The sequence below is a fragment of the Microcaecilia unicolor genome, chromosome 4 (genome assembly GCF_901765095.1).
Source record: "Microcaecilia unicolor chromosome 4, aMicUni1.1, whole genome shotgun sequence".
NCBI lineage: Eukaryota > Metazoa > Chordata > Amphibia > Gymnophiona > Siphonopidae > Microcaecilia > Microcaecilia unicolor.
This window is the reverse complement of record NC_044034.1, coordinates 99,669,112-99,688,152: the sequence shown is the minus strand read 5'-3', so window position 1 is coordinate 99,688,152 and position 19,041 is coordinate 99,669,112. Positions and strand designations below refer to the sequence as shown.

Below are 19,041 nucleotides of genomic sequence, written 5' to 3'. Positions count from 1 at the left end.
TTTTCATGTTTTATTTTGTTTTATTTCTACTGATTACCTTTAAAAGTGGACTAACACGGCTACCACACCTTTGTACTTTTTGAAAGAGCAAACAACCTGTTCATGTTTGCTCATTCCTCTCTATTCATGGTTTTATAGACCTCTTGTCATGCATCCCCTTACAGTCATCTCTTCTCCAACTGAAAAGCTCTAACCTCTCTAGCCTTTCCTCATAGGTGAACGGTTTCATCCCCTTTATCACTGAGATCACACTTCTCTATATCTTTTCTAATTCTGCTATAGTTTTGAGATGTGGTAATCGGAGTTGCACATAATAGTCAAGGCTAGTACATTGCTAATCACTAAGACTAGCCAACAGCATGCGGTATCACCAGCACTCTACAGAGAGTAAATGAAACTGTGCAGGAGCCTTTGACCCAGCAGTCAACCAAATAGATTCTAAAATTTTATTTGTACTGGATTTTGAGCATTAAATAAATTAAGGGCCCTGTTTACTAAGCTGCATTATAGGCGTGTTAGCGTCTTTAACGTGTTAACCTTGTACGTGCGTTAACCGTTTACGTGTCTACAATATCCCTATAGGTGCCTACACGGTTAGTGCGCTCTAATTATAGACACATTAAAAATGCTAATGTGCCTTAATAAACAGGGCCCTAAATTATTAAACATTTTCCAGACAGTATTTTAATCTTGCAGCATACATTGTTACCTCTTTTGACAATTTGTTCCATGCCACAAGTATTGTATATGAAAATACCCTTGCTGGCCTCAAGGTCTGAAGGGTTAGTGGCTTCAAGGAATACTCTCTTACTCTCAGCCACATTTGGGCCAGGAGGGGCCAACACAGTATAGGCAGCCATTTTCTTTCCTTCTCCCACTGTGGCATATTGTCTCCATGGCATACCCCAGGCCCAGCTGGCTGTTATGGACGTGGCATCTGAGCATTGCCTGTCTCCCACCCCCACCCCAGTGCTGCGAGGCCTGAACCATGAACTAACCTTCCAGTAAACATTTTTAAAATGGAAATGTAATGTTATAACTTGGCATTTATACGCATTGATGTTGTACTAATCGGTGTTGTTATCCTTATGGTCCGGGCATCGTTTTTTCCTTGTGGAACATAATTGGCTTTCATTTACCACAGACAAGTAATTGCCCAAAGCTAGATAACCTGCAAAGGGTTGAATTCATTAGACTGATATTGGCTTTCAACCAAGCTAATTATTCAAGTACATACTGCTGCCAAGAGCCAATTGTGGTCAGGCAAACAAATGTGTGTAACTGCAGATTATAATGAGAAATAGAGTTGTGGAAGAAATCCAGTGATCAGATGGCAGTTGCAGCCATGAAAATTGACTTGGCCATATTTTGGAGTAGCTTCTATCCTCAGTCTTTACTGTTTTCCTGGAGCAGTGAAGAGAGAAGTGATGATGCCTTCTGATCACACAAAACAGCAAGTCACGCCCTCCAGAGAAACAAGATTGCTGCCAGATTTATAAGCGCAACGGACTGACACAACCACCACATACAGGATGAACAGCAACATAGAGGTTTGTTTAATAAAAATATAACTAGACACATGGGGTAGTCTAAAATCAGATGCACATTTTGCTTTCTTTGCTCCCAACCAAGTTTCTTTGGGGGGGGGGGGGGGGTAGAGGAATCTGCATTGAGTGAGGCCTGATGATATACAATTTCAATTCCATGGTAAATTAAAGGATAGCAATAAAGGCTTGGATAGAGAGCAACATGAACACCAGATTTGTTTCCATTTCAGTGTGCATGGTACAATTGTTGCAAGATGGTTTATATGCAATATTGTATTCCAAAATACTTTTGAGGAGGGTGTTCAAGTCTTGATAGTGTACTTTCTGTATCTCCTTCTGGTCTCAGCTGATCATCATTTTAAGAGGTTTCTTTGTGAACCTCCGAGTACTGCGTTTCATCTGAGACCAGGCATGTGCTCTACATGGATTTCAAAGGATAAAAATAGCAAAATTATGTTCTTCTTCAGTACACCCCCCCCCCCCATCCTCCTGTGAATAAAAAAAGAAAACAATGTATATTCCCCAATTGAAATGTATATTATAATACATATGAAAAAAAAGTGAATTTTGTTCAAATCATATTTATTAGCTCCTTCTAATAATATTCAGGGATCTGCCTTCAAGTCCATTAGCCATTTTTTAAATTACATTTGTACCCCACGCTTTCCCACTCATAGCAGGCTCAATGCGGCTTACATATTATATACAGGTACTTATTTGTACTTGGGGCAATGGAGGGTTAAGTGACTTGCCCAGAGTCACAAGGAGCTGCCTGTGCCTGCAGTGGGAATTGAACCGAGTTCCCCAGGACCAAAGTCCACCACTCTAACCACTAGGCCACTCCTTCACTTTTTTTTTTTTTTTTGTTGGTAAGAAGTGTGTACTCTGTTTAACCATGCTCTACATTTACAGATTTTCTGTCCTGCGTTCAGTCTGTGTTCCTTATTTACTTGTTGCAGGGTGATGCTGATGCCTTCAAGGGGTTCTGATGAAAATCAGTTGAGCTTTGGCCTAGTTTCTTTCTAGTTTTGATTAATGGCAGGAGCAGCTAAACCAGAGGAGCTTTCAGGTGGAACTGAAAAAAAAAACTAATATCTTTTCAGAAATTAAATTATGAAAGTTGAGGGGTATCTCAATGATTTTAACAATACTTTATACAGGTAGTGTAACTTTCAAAAATTATTAAATGGAGTGGAGGAGTAATCTAATTGTTAGTGCAGCGGCCTGAGAATCGGAAGAACTGGGTTCAGTTCCCACTGCAGCTCCTTGTGACTAGGCTAGAGAATGTCCCCACAGACTCTGTCTCCGTCCCTGGCCCTGCATTGTCGAGGAGCATCATAAATTAGTGAGCACTGGTCAATCAGATGCACTCTTTTTCATTGAGCACTGGTTCAGACACTGAGAAGTGAATGTGGCACATGAGGACTAAGTATTTATTTTTATTTATTTGGTATACCACAGGCTTGGCCCACCAAGAGCTTTTTTTCTGGCCCTCAGAAGCTTGGCAATTTTAGTGGTGCTTACAGCAGGATTCCTGCTTCCCTGCTTCAACTTGGCTCTCTGTAAGGTGGTATCTCTGTCCATGTGAATCAAGAGGTTTGCTGTCCTTTGTGGTGCAGGGATCGTTGCCAGAGGATTGGAGGCTTCAGAAGCTAGACATCCAGAGTATGCTCCTTAGGTACTTTAAGGAGACAAATGAGTTTAATCTCTCAAACCCCCCCCCCCCCCCTCTTTGTACTTTTCCATGGCCGTTGGAAGGGCCAGGTTGCCTCGAAGGCCTCCATTGTGAGGTGGATTAAGGCAGCTATTGAGTCTGCTTACATCGGCAAGAATTGTCTGGTGCTTCATGGGCTCTAAACTAGGGCTCAGGCCGTGTCTTAGGTAGTATCCCCTGAGGAGATCTTCTTCATGGTGGCAACTTTGTCATTGCGTCGTTCATTTGCTAAGTACTACAGATTGGATGTGCTGGCCAAAGCCTACTTGGTCTTTGGCAGAGCAGTCATTCGGGGGCCCTTGTCTTCCCCCACCCAATAGATCTGCTTTGGTACATCTCATTGGTTCAGGCCAATGGAGCTGACGCTAAGAGAGGAGAAATTATATCTTACCTGATAACTTTCTTTTCTTTAGTCAACGACACTGTTCTGATGTCCTGCCCTTGGGAGACCTCGGGTGTGCTCTGTGTTTCCTTTTCAGCGCTTCAAAAAATGTTTTTTAAATTTGTGATTGGCAGCCATATGGGTTCCCATAATATGGCTATATCCTGGTATATGCAGGGTAGCAAATACTACTCTGGTGTTTTGCTCAGTTGATTATCGCTGCAGTGGTTGATAGGACATGGTTGCGCTACAAAGGGACCTTCTGCTGCATAGACAGATGCATACTAGTTTGTTCAAGGGAGCACCTTAGTTTATGCTGGTGGTGTCGCTGACAGAATTCAGTATTCTCTACCTCCACCTGCTTGTAGGAAGGAATAGCGCCCACTGGTTCAGAAGTGTCACTGTCTAAAAATAAAATGATCAGATAAGTCATAATTTTTCCTCCTTATCTGCGTAATCTGCTACTTGATGAAACACCAACATTGTCAACAACTTTTGCTAAAATAGGCAAAGATGATACTGGACAAAAGTTCTCCATGTTACTTGTATCCTGAACATTATCCTTTAGTAACGGCCGAACTGCAGCCTGCTTTAAAGACTTTGAAACATAACACTCTTCCACTGATTTATTGATGATTATCCCTAAAGGACCTGCTATTTCTTCATTTAAAGATTTAAACACTGAAGTAGAGTGGACTTGATATCATCACACAAATTACTTCCTTCACACGTTGGCAACTCACAGGATCTAATACTTTCCATCTGTTTGTTTTATCTCTCTAGTTATGATAGAGACCAAAATTTCTTTTGTAACTGATCCTACAAGTCATAACACCTTCTCCGCTAGATAGCTCCTTATAAATTGATTGTTTTAATGAAATTAAGGAAAGAACAATAGAAAATAATTCATTTGGCTGATTTTGCCGACTTTTTCTTTTTGACAAATGTGGAGGCTCATTTTCAAAGTACATAGACTTACAAAGTTACATAGGTTACTAGGTAACTTTATAAATCTATGTGCTTTGAAAATGAGCACTATAATCTATCTTAGTTGAGAAGGTCCTGCAAATCAGCCAGTTATGATTTGATGTATTTGCCAGTTGATAGTGAGTAAAATGTCAGCAGTTTGCAACATTGTTGGATTGTTAGTTTAATTGAGCATTAACAATGAAAGTGACTATGCAAAAACAAAAAGTATAAAACCATTCTTCTAAGATTGCATCAAATAGAACTGCCTATATGTGGTTGGCACTTGGCAAATTGCCAGCTGCCCTGTTTGTGATGCCAAAGTGTGCTCATAAAGGAGTGTAGCCTTAATGGAGTGGTGAGTCGTTGCTCTGGCAAACTGGACCATGTAGGTCTTTCTGCTGTCACTATACTATAGATGAAACTTTGTTAGAATACCTTTTGTCGACAAATAAGCTACTCTGGAGGACGTGATATATTTTATCAAGCCTCTCTTCCCGACCTTGAATTTTATTTCATAGATGTTATTATGCACTAGCATTTCAGTCCTTTTTTAGATCCTTTGCACATATTTACAGCAATACAAAGGGTAAAGAAAATAACTGCTTCACTTATTTTGAGACATGAAATATCTTAATGTCTGTCAAAAAATCTACTGTTGTTTTTTCGTTAGACAGATTTGCTTGGAAATCCCTTATTCAGCTAATGGTCTTGACCCAGTGGAAAAGAGGACACATGGAGATTAGGCCACCCTGTCAGTGTGATTATACTCAGCCTTACAGACATTTCTCCCATTCTGCATCTATGGGGTTGAGGGGGGGGGGGGGGGGAAAGCACAGTTAATCTTAATTTATCTTCTCAGATCAAATGACTGTTAACCTGGATTTGCTGGTAGAAACTGAAAGTAGCTAGCTTATAATATAGTAAAGTTGATTTTTAAAAACAATTGCATTACAAAAAGTGAAGGGAAAGCAATCACAGTATTGGAAGAAATGAAATGTTCCCAGCAGGTCCTGATGGAAATAACAGCTGTAACTCTTTCATTAATGCAATGAGCAATTGACATTAGAGTGCAGGAAATTAAAGCTGCTTTCAGAGTGCCTGTCAGAGCACTCTTGGTTTTACTTATTGTTCTAATTGTTTGGTATAATGGAAAAATTGTCCATGGCAAGAAAAAGATGGTAGCAGGCTGTAAATAAGCAGCTCGGTCTCAGCATTTGCCCGTGTAAAAGCCCAAGTGTTCTACATCGGAAAGCAAGAGTTCATTACCCTGCGCAGTGCGCCACTCTATTGCTGTTCTTCCTTAATTAACAATGCCATGTGTGAGGCCCGCTTATGGTTATGGTATCATTTGCATGCCCCAGATCAGAAATATCAGCGAGTCTCCTCATTAGGCTTGCACAGTTAGTCTTATTAGTTTTACAGTGTGCCACTGGCAGATACGTGGTGAGGTACAGGAGTACAACCGACTGTTCCGCACACCTAGGACCTGCATAGAAACCTTTTCAATACCGTGTACAATGGGATGTTTTTTGAGCAGCTAAGCAACCTTAAAATTGCTGTTGTATGATTCGTATCAATGTAAAAACCTGTTTGAGAGAAAACGAGAAGTAAAACAAATCTTGCATATAGATAGGTATTTTATAGACACCAAGGATATAACAAAATCTTTATTTAATAGTTAGCAATTATGCAGGGCCTATTGAGACTTCTTTATATTTTGTATAGGATGGTTATCATATAACTGAGTGCAGTCTTCATTGTTTGCAGTACCTCACATGTTTTTTTTTTGTTTTTTTTTACATTTTCTTTTAAAACCGTCCATCCAAAATCGGTACTCTAACTCAACACCGATGATGTTTCAGCAGCTTGCCTGGTCCAGAGTCCTCCAGTGATGAGTCCTCTACAATTCAACTGTGCTTTTTGTCCTTACCAACCTAAGGGCCCTGTTTACTAAGCCTTGCTAAAATTAGCGCATGCTAAACACTGAAGTCGCCCATATCTTCCTATGGGTGACTTAGCATTTAGCACGTCCTAATCAGTTTACACTAAAAACACTAACGTGCCCTTAGTCCTGCTTAGTAAACAGGGCCCTAAATATAGTAACCCTTTCAATATCAATATCTGCCGCTGCCTACCCTAATGTATTCACCACGGTTTACAAAATTACGATAAAATGACAAGCATTGAATAAATAAAATACAAGAATTAGTAAAGTAAAACATTGAACAAAGCATCAATTATCAAATAAAAAGGTTTTCAGCTCTTTCCTAAAGACAAAGTATGAAGTTTCAAGTCTCACTATAGAAGGTAATGAATTCCATAATGTAAGAACAGCAGAGGAAAACCAAGTATTGAAAGTTAAGTACATGAGCACCGCCATACTGGGAAAAGACCAAGGGTCCATTAAGCCCAGCATCCTGTCTCCGACAGCGGCTAATCCAGGCTTCAAGAACCCGACAACCCCTCCCCCCCCCCCCCCCCCCAAAAAAAAAATTAATAATGTTCAATGGACTTTTCCCTCAGGAATCTGTCCAAACCCCCTTTAAATTCCGTAAGGCCAGCTGCTGTCACTACATTCTCCGGCAACGAGTTCCAGCGTCTAACTACATGCTGAGTAAAGAAAAACTTTCTCCTGTTTGTTTTAAATCTACCATATTCTAGCTTCATCTTGTGTCCCCTGGTTTTGTTGTTGTTTGAAAGCGTAAACAAACGCTTCACATCTGTCCGCTTTACTCCGCTCATTATCTTGTAGACTTCTATCATATCACCCCTCAGCCGCCTTTTCTCCAAGCTGAAGAGCCCTAACCTTCTCAGCCTTTCCTCATAGGGAAGTCGTTCCATTCCCTTTATCATTTTCGTCGCCCTTCTCTGCACCTTTTCTAATTCCTTTATATCTTTTTTGAGATGCGGCGACTAGAATTGGACACAATACTCAAGGTGCGGTCGCACCATGGAGCAATACAACGGCATTATAACATCCTTGTGTTTGTTTTCCATCCCTTTCCTAATAATACTCAACATTCTGTGCGCTATTTCATTGGCTTGTTGTATCTCGGAATTGCAAGCCTTATCTGCCAGGTACTTGTGACTTAGATAGGCCACTGTTGGAAACAGGATACTGGGCTAGATGGACCATTGGGCTGACCCAGTATGGCTGTTCCTTTGTTCTTATGTATAGATTTTAGTCCTGCCGAAACAATGTCCCTTGTAATTGCTACATAATGTGGAGAATGTCCACGTGTAAAAAGTGGCTTTCTGTGATATGTGAATGTGATATATAGTACACATGTAAATGCTGGTATTTCCACACGGAAACTGTGAATAAGGTTTCTAGAATAATCCCATAAGTTCATCATATACAGGTAACAAAAAGGCACTTTGTGGCCTTAGCATGCACTTATGCGGGTCATTCTCTCATGCTTAGGCCATTTTTACCACTAGGATAAGATGGCAGATTTTTCATATTAATAGCCACACACTAATTTTCCATTAGCACATGAGCTCCAACCATCACCTATTTTGTAGGTGGTAGGGACTCATGCGCTAATAGCGCATGGCAATGCCCATGCACTAACTGATTAGCGGAGAACACGTCCGCTCTCCATCCCTAGCGCTAAAAGAATAAATGTAAATTTTTAGCACTTGGGTAGCACGGACACATCACCAAATTACCACAGGATGCCTCAGCGTGCCCTCTGGTAAGCTCTTTTTTTGTTGCTGTGGTAAGCACGTGCCCCAAAGTCTGGAAATTCAGAGTGATGTGGCCTTTTGGCATTTGGACTAGGTTAGAGATCAGACATCTTAAACTTTTCCAGTTGGAAAAACAAATTTTCTGGATCAAAAACCGCTTTTGTACATTATATTGTCATTTGTACTAAATCCCAAGGGAACCCCAAGGCTAGTAGGAAATAGATTTCAGCCCTGTTAAGTATCTGAGATGGCCATAGCTATAACACTCAAAAGCTGTATTGGTGAAGACATTCTAAAAATAATCTAGGTGTAGCGCAACGATCGAATTGACCTTTCAAAAAAGCTTTATATATTGTGCGTCTGAACTGGGCATAGGCACATAGGACCTCCCCCCCCCCCCCCCCTCACCTTGCAGAGTTTACCCATAGAGGTATGAATGCAATTGCAGTTCCAAGACTAGTAGACTATGGTAAATTTGTGGTGGTCTTCCAGTCCATCTGTGAAGCAAGAAAGAGAAGCTATTTTAGAATGTGTCACCTAAAGCATTTTTCCAAAATGCTGGTAAAATAATATGTTTGGGGACTTTACACACAGAGGTGCTTTTTTTTCACAGCCTACCCAATAAACATCCTTGAGATTTATTGCATACTGTAATTTTAGTCTGTGACTAATCTGCAAATTTTTGTTACTCTGGATGCAGACTCACTTTGATTATCATGAACATTAAATCTATTCAGACAGAAAGGAACAGTAATTTATAGATGAACAAAAAATGTGGAAGCAAAATAAAAGCCGTCTGAAGTATACTTTACCTTTTAGTTGCAGAGCTAGAGTTTAAAATATCGCATTCAGTGATTTCTCCAGCAGTGACTGTGGGCTAGTATTCCTGTGCATTAATCCTTTTATAGGCATTTAGATTTACTACCTGCTGAGGTTGGTAATAAAGCTGAATTATTACAGACTTCTACCTACTGCACAAAACATTTCCCCACTTTAGCAACTAACTTCATCTGCCTCTTCAGAAACTGAATAATGAGAGTGATGCTTTCAGCGAGCTAATTTTTTGTTTGTTTTTTTAAGATTTGAAGACTTAAAGGGCAGGTATCACAACTCATAAAAATGTATAAATAGATTTCTTATATTGTAACGTAACATTTTGATAATTTTCTAATGGTTTGACATTTTTAACAAGTACATAGCACCAATTTAGGGATGGAAAGTGGCCATTTTAGTTTCTTACAGTCCAAACCTCCATGATACTTTGTGGTGATTCATTTTGCGCCAAGTGGGGAGAAGATAGATTCGTGATGTCATTCGGAGAGCGCTAGGGATATGCATTTGTTCTTGCATGTTCTGTTCATTAGTGTGCTTTAAATTTAGTATGTGTGGGGTAGTGTGAACGAGGGCGGGCCCAGTACCCAGGTAAGACAGAGCCACACAGCAGTTGCAGGTGAAGGAAAATAACATTTACAGTATCAAAGCTGTTAGGTCAGGGGTCCTGTTCCAGTCACAGCTAAAAGTAAAAGGCAACATAAAACTGATCCATAAACATAACAGTGTCCTCTTGTGGCCTGCTCCTGGGGGCCATTGTGTATTTTACTGTTTCTCAGCACACAGCACATTTTTGCTTGTCCCTGGCCTGGTTTCTCAAAGTTATCAATGTAGTCTCTAGCAATTACCTAACTGTAGCAGTTGCAGCTCACACATAGGTGGTGGAGGCATCTGCCTTGGGGTGACCTGCTTTCCTCTGGGCCCCCTTAACCTAGCTATGGCCTCAGCTTACATACTTCCTGGACCATGCCCTTATGATCCACTCCACGCATGTCACTTCCCCTTATGGGTTTCAAGATGGCTTTAAGTGTGAGGGAGTGCTATTAAGGGAGAGAGGCAGCATCATATAGACTCCCTCACAATGTTCTATATTGACTTAATACACATTCAATCAACTGGTGTGAATTAAAAAGCTTTATAGCATGTGTTAAAAAAGGGTATTTTTCATTAAAAGGAATGTGTGAACAAATAGAAAACCATCTGAAAATTGGGAAAGAACTTTGAAAATAATTAATGGGGTTTTTTCTGCCTGTGCACATCTCTAGAGCTTATTATTGCAGTTGTTGCATGGAAAAAAAGTTAGGGGTCGTTTTACTAAGCTGTGGTAAGTGCTAGCATATGTTTACTGCAGCTTAAAATGGCTTATTGTGGGACATGGTCAGGCATCCTACAGTAAGTTTGAAATTGGCATGTGCAAAAAAATACTTTTAATCTTTTGTTGGTGGGGGCATTTCTAGGGGCAGAGTAGGCATTCCTGCACTAATCAGCAAATCCGCATTACCACTTGCTAACTGGTTAGTGCAGGATTACCCCGTGAGGCCTTACTTCCTACAAAATAGATGCCGGCAAGTTCTCATGTGATTGTTTTTAATGGCTGTGCGCTAATGACAACATTAGTGCATGCAACACCTAAATGTGAACAGAAATGGTACTCGTCACCACCGATCAAAAAAATGCGGTGCACATGAGTTTTTCAATTTAAGCAACCAGCAGGCAAAACGTAATCGTTGACTAAAAACTTCCTGCCACCTCAGTGGATTCGTGCAACCCCGTGCATTTGTGTATACAATATGAAAAATTGCTCAAAACTAAATTCAGTGCCAATAAATTTTTAGTTGGAGTCAAAATGAAACACTTACTTCTCAGTCAAATCTCAACAGGTGTTACAAGAAATGATTTACTTTGGGGGAAAGAGCTCTAGAGCACTCGCTACTGTTTATAATTTAAGAGCAGGCGCTGTATTTATAAGTTTTAGGATATTAATTTCTCCACCAATTACCAAAGGTGATAATTGCAATAAATTAAATAAATTAAGTATATATCTCTGTTGAAATGCAGTATTCTGTACTGCAAGATTAACCTTAACAGATACCATATACGCAGAACACAAAGAGACCGTATTTTTAGCTTCAAAAAGGTTGATTTAATATACAAATCTTGCAAATAATATTGCAAACCAAACGAGAGGTAGGTCTTACAGATCTTTACAGATAATCAGTGCTTAAGTAAAGTAAAGTAGCAGGTCTAGATCAAAAGTTATGTTACTTACAAGTCCTTGTTACATAGTATGAACAGCATGAGGTAAGCACATGTTTGCAGAAGAGGTCCTCATAGCAGGCAGGGCTACAGGTCCCAGGAAGAGAAGAATCTGTGTTGCAGTTGAAGGGAAGCATCTGCTTGTCTGGAACAGCTTCTGTCTTTTATACTCTTGCAAGCTGCAGGAAGACATGCCATGTGAATCTTTGTCTTGGTTTCCTGGTTTGCACACGACCCGGAGTAGTTGCAAAGCATTGTGGTATTTTGGTCTCATGTCTTATGACATCACAAGACTTGCTGTCTGGATTTTGCTGACAAATGGTTTATTGTAGTGCAGGGTTTCCTGCTTGAATTTATTCTGATAAGATTTGTCTGGGGCAGCCAGCAGGTGTCCTTTGTCTTTAGTAGCTGTATTTCACACCTTTCCCACCTGTCTGTCTCCTTGCCTCTACTGGATACCTTTGATATTTGTTGTGTTGATCAGCCAGGCTTTTTTGATAAGAGGAAGAGAGTCAATTTAGCCTTGAGGCAGTCTCTTACTTGAGAAGTCTTTTGTTAAAGAGGGAGGGAAAGGGGGAGGTGAGGTCCTTGCAGTAGTACCTTTCTTTTAAATGTTCCCAAAGGGAGGGGGAAGAGGGCTTTGGAATGAAAGCCAGTTGCATCTTCAAATATATATATATTTTTAAAGCTGTATTTTTGTGTATATATATATATATATATATATATATATATATATATATATATATTTGTATCTGATTCAGTGCAATCTGCTCAATAATTCTGACACCATGTTACACAGGGACCTGCTGGAGACTGCACTGCTTTGAGAAGATTTTCATGGCTATAGATATGCATAGGTGGTGAATTATCCTGTAACAAGAAAAATCCATTAAATTCTGGAATTTTATGTAGATTCAGAGTTAGCAAAAATGTCTAACCCAGAAGGCTTACTTCATACTTGCATAACCTGCATTTACTCCGTGATCACGCACAAAGGTGGCATCCACAGATATAAAAGACGCCAATCTTAGAGCAACCAATCGCGGAAATCTTCATCACAAAAAAGGATATATTTAAAGTTTATCAATCCTACCAAGTCTATGTTATTGATAGCCTATGTTCACAGCACTTTTTCTTTTTTAAAGTAATGGTTGAAAGGTTTTTAATTTGTAAATACAATGTTGTTTTCTCCAGAGTAACTACTTGTCAATATCCCCTCCTCGGATGGTATTGAATATTTGATCAATGGCTGAACATTGGAACAAATCAAAATTATGGTTCATCTGGGTACAATAAGCCACCAATGGAGCTCCAACCTTGTTGGCGTGTAATACAGGAGCTGTTCTTGTTCATATGTGTACTCAATTTTCTAACAGTTTTGCCTATATACAGTTTGTTACGAGGACACTTAAGTATATACATCATTGGAATTACAATTTGTTTTGATGATTTTATCTTGAAAATCTTATTATCCTTTTATGCTGTGGTCAGGTGATGATCCACATTTGAGTAATTTTATAAGTTGCCTTAACAAATGCAGCACAGTTCTTCAATGCCCTTATGAGTCGTCTGGCACAGTAATACATTTTTCTGGAGGTTGAAATTCATTGGTCAGGTGAATTTTTTCTGACAAATGTTTAAACAGCTGATCGCAATACACTTCTTCAATGCCATAGCTGCCATCCCAAGACTTTGAAGAACAACAGTTTGCCTTATTCACAATTTCTGAGATTTCGTAGAATTTTGAATCTGCACAGATCAAGAGGATTTTAAGTTACATTCCAAAATATTGGCTAAAGATTTATCAGGGCAAGGATATTCTGTCAGAGTTTGGAAAATCTCTTATACTAGAGCCAGATTTAACAACAGGAATCTTTATTGGCAGACATATTGAACTCTATACAGGATGAGCAGCATGAGACTTTTGCATTGAAATATTCAGCGGGAGGGGAAGTGCTGGCTAAGAAAATTTGAAAAAAACGAGACATAAATCTAACTCATCCTGTCTTTCACAAGCATCTATTACGTATTGCTTTCTCTAGAGGGCCTTCAAGTTAAATACCTTAACCCCTATTGGATTAAACAACCGTATAGAATGGAAAGCATTTCTGTAACGGGTCAGTAATGGGCTTTTTAAGATTGCACCCAGGGTTAGATGGCCCTTTAAAAAATCTTGTTCACGTAAATTGTTCTGTTCATGTGATTGGTATACGCTGACAGCATCTGTTTAAATACAGGTGCCATTTTGATTCACTTTAGAGTCCCGCAGAAAGAATCAGACGGACTCTAAAAAGGTAGGCTTGTTTATTATTGGCTTTGTACAGAAAATCTGATAGTATTTTTCCTGGTCCTCTCTCAGAACATAATATCATTCCTTATTTTAGGACATATGCAGTAGCCGAGGGTTCAGCTCCTTAAGAAGCAGAAGCGAAACAGGGGCTCTCTGTCGAGCATTCCCTTTCAACTCAGCTACAGCTCAGATAAGTGGCTTTTCTACTTTAAAAAATACAAGCAGTAAGAGAGCCTTTTTGAGACATAGTTCATCACCCAATCGGAGGTTTTTGACTAGTGAGGAGCTCGCAGCATCTTCAATAATAACAGACAATTAGACCACATTGGATATGAAACAATCTGCCAGCTCTCAACACATATGAGAGCAGTGAGAAGGCAGAGCTTCTGAAGTCTTTTCCTCCTCTAATAATAAAAATCAAATGTTGAGAGTAATACTTGTGATCTGTACATCCTATATAATAATTCTCACCTCCAACGTTCTGACTTGGCTGGGACTGTGGCTCATTCCGAGTTGGTCTGCTAGGCTCCGTAGATCAGGCTGACATCACCGTAGCCATTATGATGTCAACTTCAGAACTCGGGAGGGGGAGGACATGCCTCACAGCTGATCCATGTCCAGAGGAGGGTCGCTGGACATGGGTGGCTGTAGGGGGAGCAGGGGAGAGAGGAGAGTCGCTGGACATGGGTGACTGGAGGGGGGGCAGGGGAGAGAGGAGGTTCGCTGGACATGGGTGGCTGCAGGAGAGCTGAGGAAAACCTTGCTAGCGCCCGTTTTGTTTGTGTCAGAAACGGACCTTTTTTTACTAGTATTGAATATTTCTCTAGAGGGCACAGTTTGACAGAATTTCTTAGTCCAGCATAGTTGTCTTTGCCTGCCTAAAATCAATTCACAACACAACAATGTTGGTGGGAACTGTAAGACATGTTCTATTACTGATGAACCCTTTGGATAATAAGATTTTCAAGTTAAAATCATCCACAAATTGTAATTCCAATCATGTAGGCCAGTGATGCCCAAACCTGGTCCTGGAGGTACCCCAGCCAGTCGGGTTTTCAGAATATCTACAATGACTATTCATAAGGGAGACTTGTGTACACTTCCTTCACTGCATGCAACTCTATCTCAGGAATATTCATTGTGGATATCCTGAAAACCTAGCTGGCTGGGATGCCTCCAGGATCAGGTTTGGAAACCACTGATGTAGTCTATATACTTATGTGTCCTTGTAACAAATTGTATGTAGGCAAAAATGTTAGAAAATTGTGTACACATACGAACGAGCACAGATCCTGAATTACACGCAAAACTCTATTGTTGGCTCATTGTGGCCAAATGAACCATTATTTTGATTCCTTTCAATGGTGGTCCATTGATCAAGTATTCAATACCATCTGAGGATGGGATATTGACAAGATGTTACTCTGGACAGAACAGCATGGATTTACCAATTAAAAACCTTTGAACAGTTTGGATTGACTTTGGGATTGAATGGGTAGCTTTTCTTAAAAAAAAAAAAAAAAGGGGGGGGGGGGGCTGTGAACATAGGCTGTCAATCCCATAGACATGGTGGAGTGACAGCCTTTAAATCTGACTTTTTTGTGACAAAGATTTCCGTGATTTGTTTCTCTAAAATTGGCATCTTTTTATATCTGTGGACACCATCTTTATGCATGATCACAGAGTAAATGCAGGCTATGCAAGTATAAAGTAAGCCTAATGAGTTAAGACATTTTTGGTAACGCTGAATCTACATAAAATTCCAGAATGTAATGGATTTTTCTTGTTACAGGATAATTCACCACCTATGCATATGTATAGCCATGGAAATCTTCTCAAAGCAGTGCAGTCTTTAGATGAAATCTTTAGGCAAAATGAGTTCCTTTTGAGACTTGACTGAGAAGATAAGTTAGCATATCAGGGTTTAAAAAAGGTTTGAACAAGTTCCTGGAGGAAAAGTCCATAGTCTGCTATTGAGACAGACTGGGATTGGTAGCATGGAATGTTGCCACTATTTGGATTTCTGCCAGGTACTTGTGACCTGGCATGGCCACTGTTGGAAACAGGATACTGGGCTAGATGGACCATTGGTCTGACCCAGTATGGCTTTTTTATGTTCTTATTTTGGCTCCACCGATATTTGAAAATTTATTGACATTGAATTTAGTGTTGATCAATTTTGCGTATTGTTTACACAAATGCACAGGGTTGCACAAATCCACTGAGGTGATAGGAGATTTTTGACCAATGATTACTTTTTTCCTGCTGGTTGCTTAAATTGAGAAACTCATGTGCACCGCAGTGGTCTGAGGCTTTTTCCTCCATTTTTTTGATAAATAGTGAAGAATACCATTTTGAAGATTTTCAATTCATATTTAGTTGTTGGTTGTGATTACATTATATAGTTCTTGTGAACATATGCTTTTTCCTTTTGAAAACAGTGCATGGCCATTAATAGGAGAATAGAAAATCGGCCATTTTCTGGCTGCTATAAAAATAACTTTAGCACGCAGGAAAAATCCACATAAAGGCACATTAAGGCCAGTTTTTACTGCAGCTTGGTAGAAGGACCCCTAAATTTGTGGAAAAAAATGCCGCTCTGTACTGTGAAAAAAAAAATCTGCAAAGCTGAGAAATACTATAGTATACCAAGTTCCTATATCCATGTTGCTAAATGAGCATCATGTTGTTGTGAGCTAATATTGCCCAGTTCCTTTGTGTATTAATTCAATGTCAGTATGTCACCTTCTCTTCTGCAACATGCCCTAAAATGGCTGTTAACCAAAAGTCGGTCTGAGTTCACACACAGTTTTTTTTCAGACTGAGCAAACATATTTGGTCTGTCCTGTATGTGTGTTTTGAATATAAAGCTGCTGCTTCTTTTTTTTTGTAAACAAAACACCTTGTAAGGGAAATAAACATATATTTATTTATTGCACTTGTATCCCACATTTTCCCACCTATTTGCAGGCTCAATGTGGCTAACAAAGACTTGTTATGGCGTTGCCATACCAGGGTAAAAGGTACAGTTGGTGTTATAAAGAGAGCAAGGATATTAGAGAAGAACTAAGCAGACATTTATAGAAAGGCGTCATTCGAAGTAGGGGTGATGTGGTGAGGTGTTCTAGTTAGGCTAAGTATTCTCGTGGTGGGCTTTGTTGAAGAGGTAGGTTTTCAGAGATTTATGAAAGTTAGTGATTTCGTTAATTGTCTTCAGATTTGTTGGTAGTGTATTCCACAGCTGCGTGCTCATATAGGAAAAGCTGGAAGCATTAGTTTGTATTTTAATCCTTTGCAGCAAGGGAAGTGTAGATTGAGAAATGTGCGGGCAGATTTTTTAGCATTTCTAGGAGGTAGGTCAACGAGGTCTAGCATGTAAGTCAGGGTGTCCCCATAGATGATTTTATGAACGATCCTGCAGATCTTGAATGTGGTCTGTTCTTTAAGTGGGAGCCAGTGTAGTTTCTCTCTCAAGGGTTTTGCGCTTTCATATTTTGTTTTTCCAAATATGAGTCTGGCTGCTGTATTTAAACAGGAACAGCCATTTTATAAATATTCATGATCATAAAGAGTGGCTTGATTTGAGGCTTGAAACGTGAGTAGCGGCTCTTCGTGGGAATGGGGGTTCATGGGATCCATGGAACCCACAGGAATCCTGCAGATATGACTTCTGGGTTTGCGGGATTCCTGTGGAAATGGAAGAATTGGCTAAAGTTTTTCCACAGGCATTGTAGCCAGGATCTCTGGTGATATCGGAGTGAGACTTTATTGGAATGCCAGAATGAGGCTTGGAATGCCCAAAGAGGCAGCTGGAATACCAAACACCCATTGGTTGAATAGTACCCTCTGGGAACAGAAAGTTACCTTCTGGACCTGAATATAACTTTGATCTACAGTTGAAAAAGGCGTGAGGTAAATCCAAAATCTGCAGTGGCCTGAGAACCAGGAGAACTGGGTTAGATTCCTACTGCAGCTCCTTGAGATGCTGGGCACGTCACGTAGGCCTCCATTGGCCCAGGTACAAAATAAGTACCTATATATAATATGTAAACCGTTTTGATTGTAACCACAGAAAGGTGGTATTTCAAATCTCATCCCTTTCCCTTCCACTCTTTCCTTTCTTGAATTAGTTTATGCTTGTTTGTATGGTTGCAAGTTCAGTTTCATCTATGATAATAATATACTGGCAAATTCTAGGACTGCACCAGTTCTTATGCTGGTGATGTTACTGAAAGTCTATGTTCTCTGCTTCTATCTGCGCGTTGGGGTGCATAACCCACTCATCTGACTAGTTTACCAGGACTTAAGGAAGTGAAATTAGCAGGTAAGACACGTTTCTGAGCAATAAATAACAAAGGCAGAGAGGATTCGAATAATTTGAATATAAGCACAAAAAGTCTTGTAACTCCTTAATGCCAAGATCCATTTCATCACGCTGTTGCAAGAATTTGTAGAAGCTTCTTAGAGTATATCTTTTGGATGGCATTCATTCTCTCTTTTGCTGTGACAGTTTTGTCAGATGATGCCAGCATATTTTGCGTTGAGCAGAATCTAAAAATGATAGGATTCCTACCATGATCAGTTGTGTTACTGATTGAAGGGGCATAAGAACAGCACACTGGAATTCTAAAGATGCTAGATGCCTGTTGTTAATTTACTAAATGAGACACCCACATCTTGAGCTAAAGTTAGAATCAAAGTATTCCTGGAAGCTCAAGGTGGTAGTTTGGGCACAGTCAGATATTTGTATGATCAGCTGCTTCATTCCTCAAGCAGTATCTTTCACTTTAGGTGTGCATGGGGAAAAACTTTTCATTTTCTGTTATTTCATTTTTGTTCTTTTTTATTTCTGCTCTTCACATGCTATAATTTATATAGTGCATTCTAAACTGTAGACATCCACACAGTTGTTTTCTTTCATTTTGTACTGACAGTAAATGTCATGATTTCCCCATCATTTTAAAAACAGCACTTCCACACTTTTGCAGAGCGACTACCTTCCTTTTTTTTTAATTATTTTATTTATTGCATTTAACAAAACATTGCAAGTATCTACTTGATAAGAAAAACACCATGAGGCAATGTTACATAATTATAAGGCAAAACTTAAAAAAAAGGAACAATATTAGTTCTATGTCAGTCCACAACAAAGAGGAGAAATCCAAAAGGAAAAAATCCCTGAAACAGTAAACATGAAAAATCTATAAAAGGTTCTCAAGTAATTCTATCTTTAAAAAAAATTCTTCATCTACTCATTTGCCTTGCAGGTGTAGGAGGCTGATTTTCTTCGCCTCCAGAAACGAGTTCAACTGATAAGGATCAAAAAAGATACATTTTCTAAGAGCCCACAGTCACACAACAT

General features: G+C 39.6%; 1 protein-coding gene across 2 annotated transcripts in view; it reads left to right on the top strand.

Annotated features, from left to right (window-relative positions):
- The window catches only part of DNAJC15 (DnaJ heat shock protein family (Hsp40) member C15), a 63,189-nt gene that overhangs the window by 6,700 nt on the left and 37,448 nt on the right, over positions 1 to 19,041 (top strand). Inside the window, exon 1 of one of the 2 annotated variants that reach the window (XM_030200541.1) lies at positions 1,518 to 1,550. The exons of the other annotated variant lie outside the window; for it this stretch is intronic. Coding sequence (XP_030056401.1) covers positions 1,533 to 1,550 — 18 coding nt within the window. The 5' untranslated portion in view covers positions 1,518 to 1,532. Of the gene's footprint in view, positions 1 to 1,517; positions 1,551 to 19,041 lie in introns of those variants that run through there. 2 annotated transcript variants of the gene reach the window in all.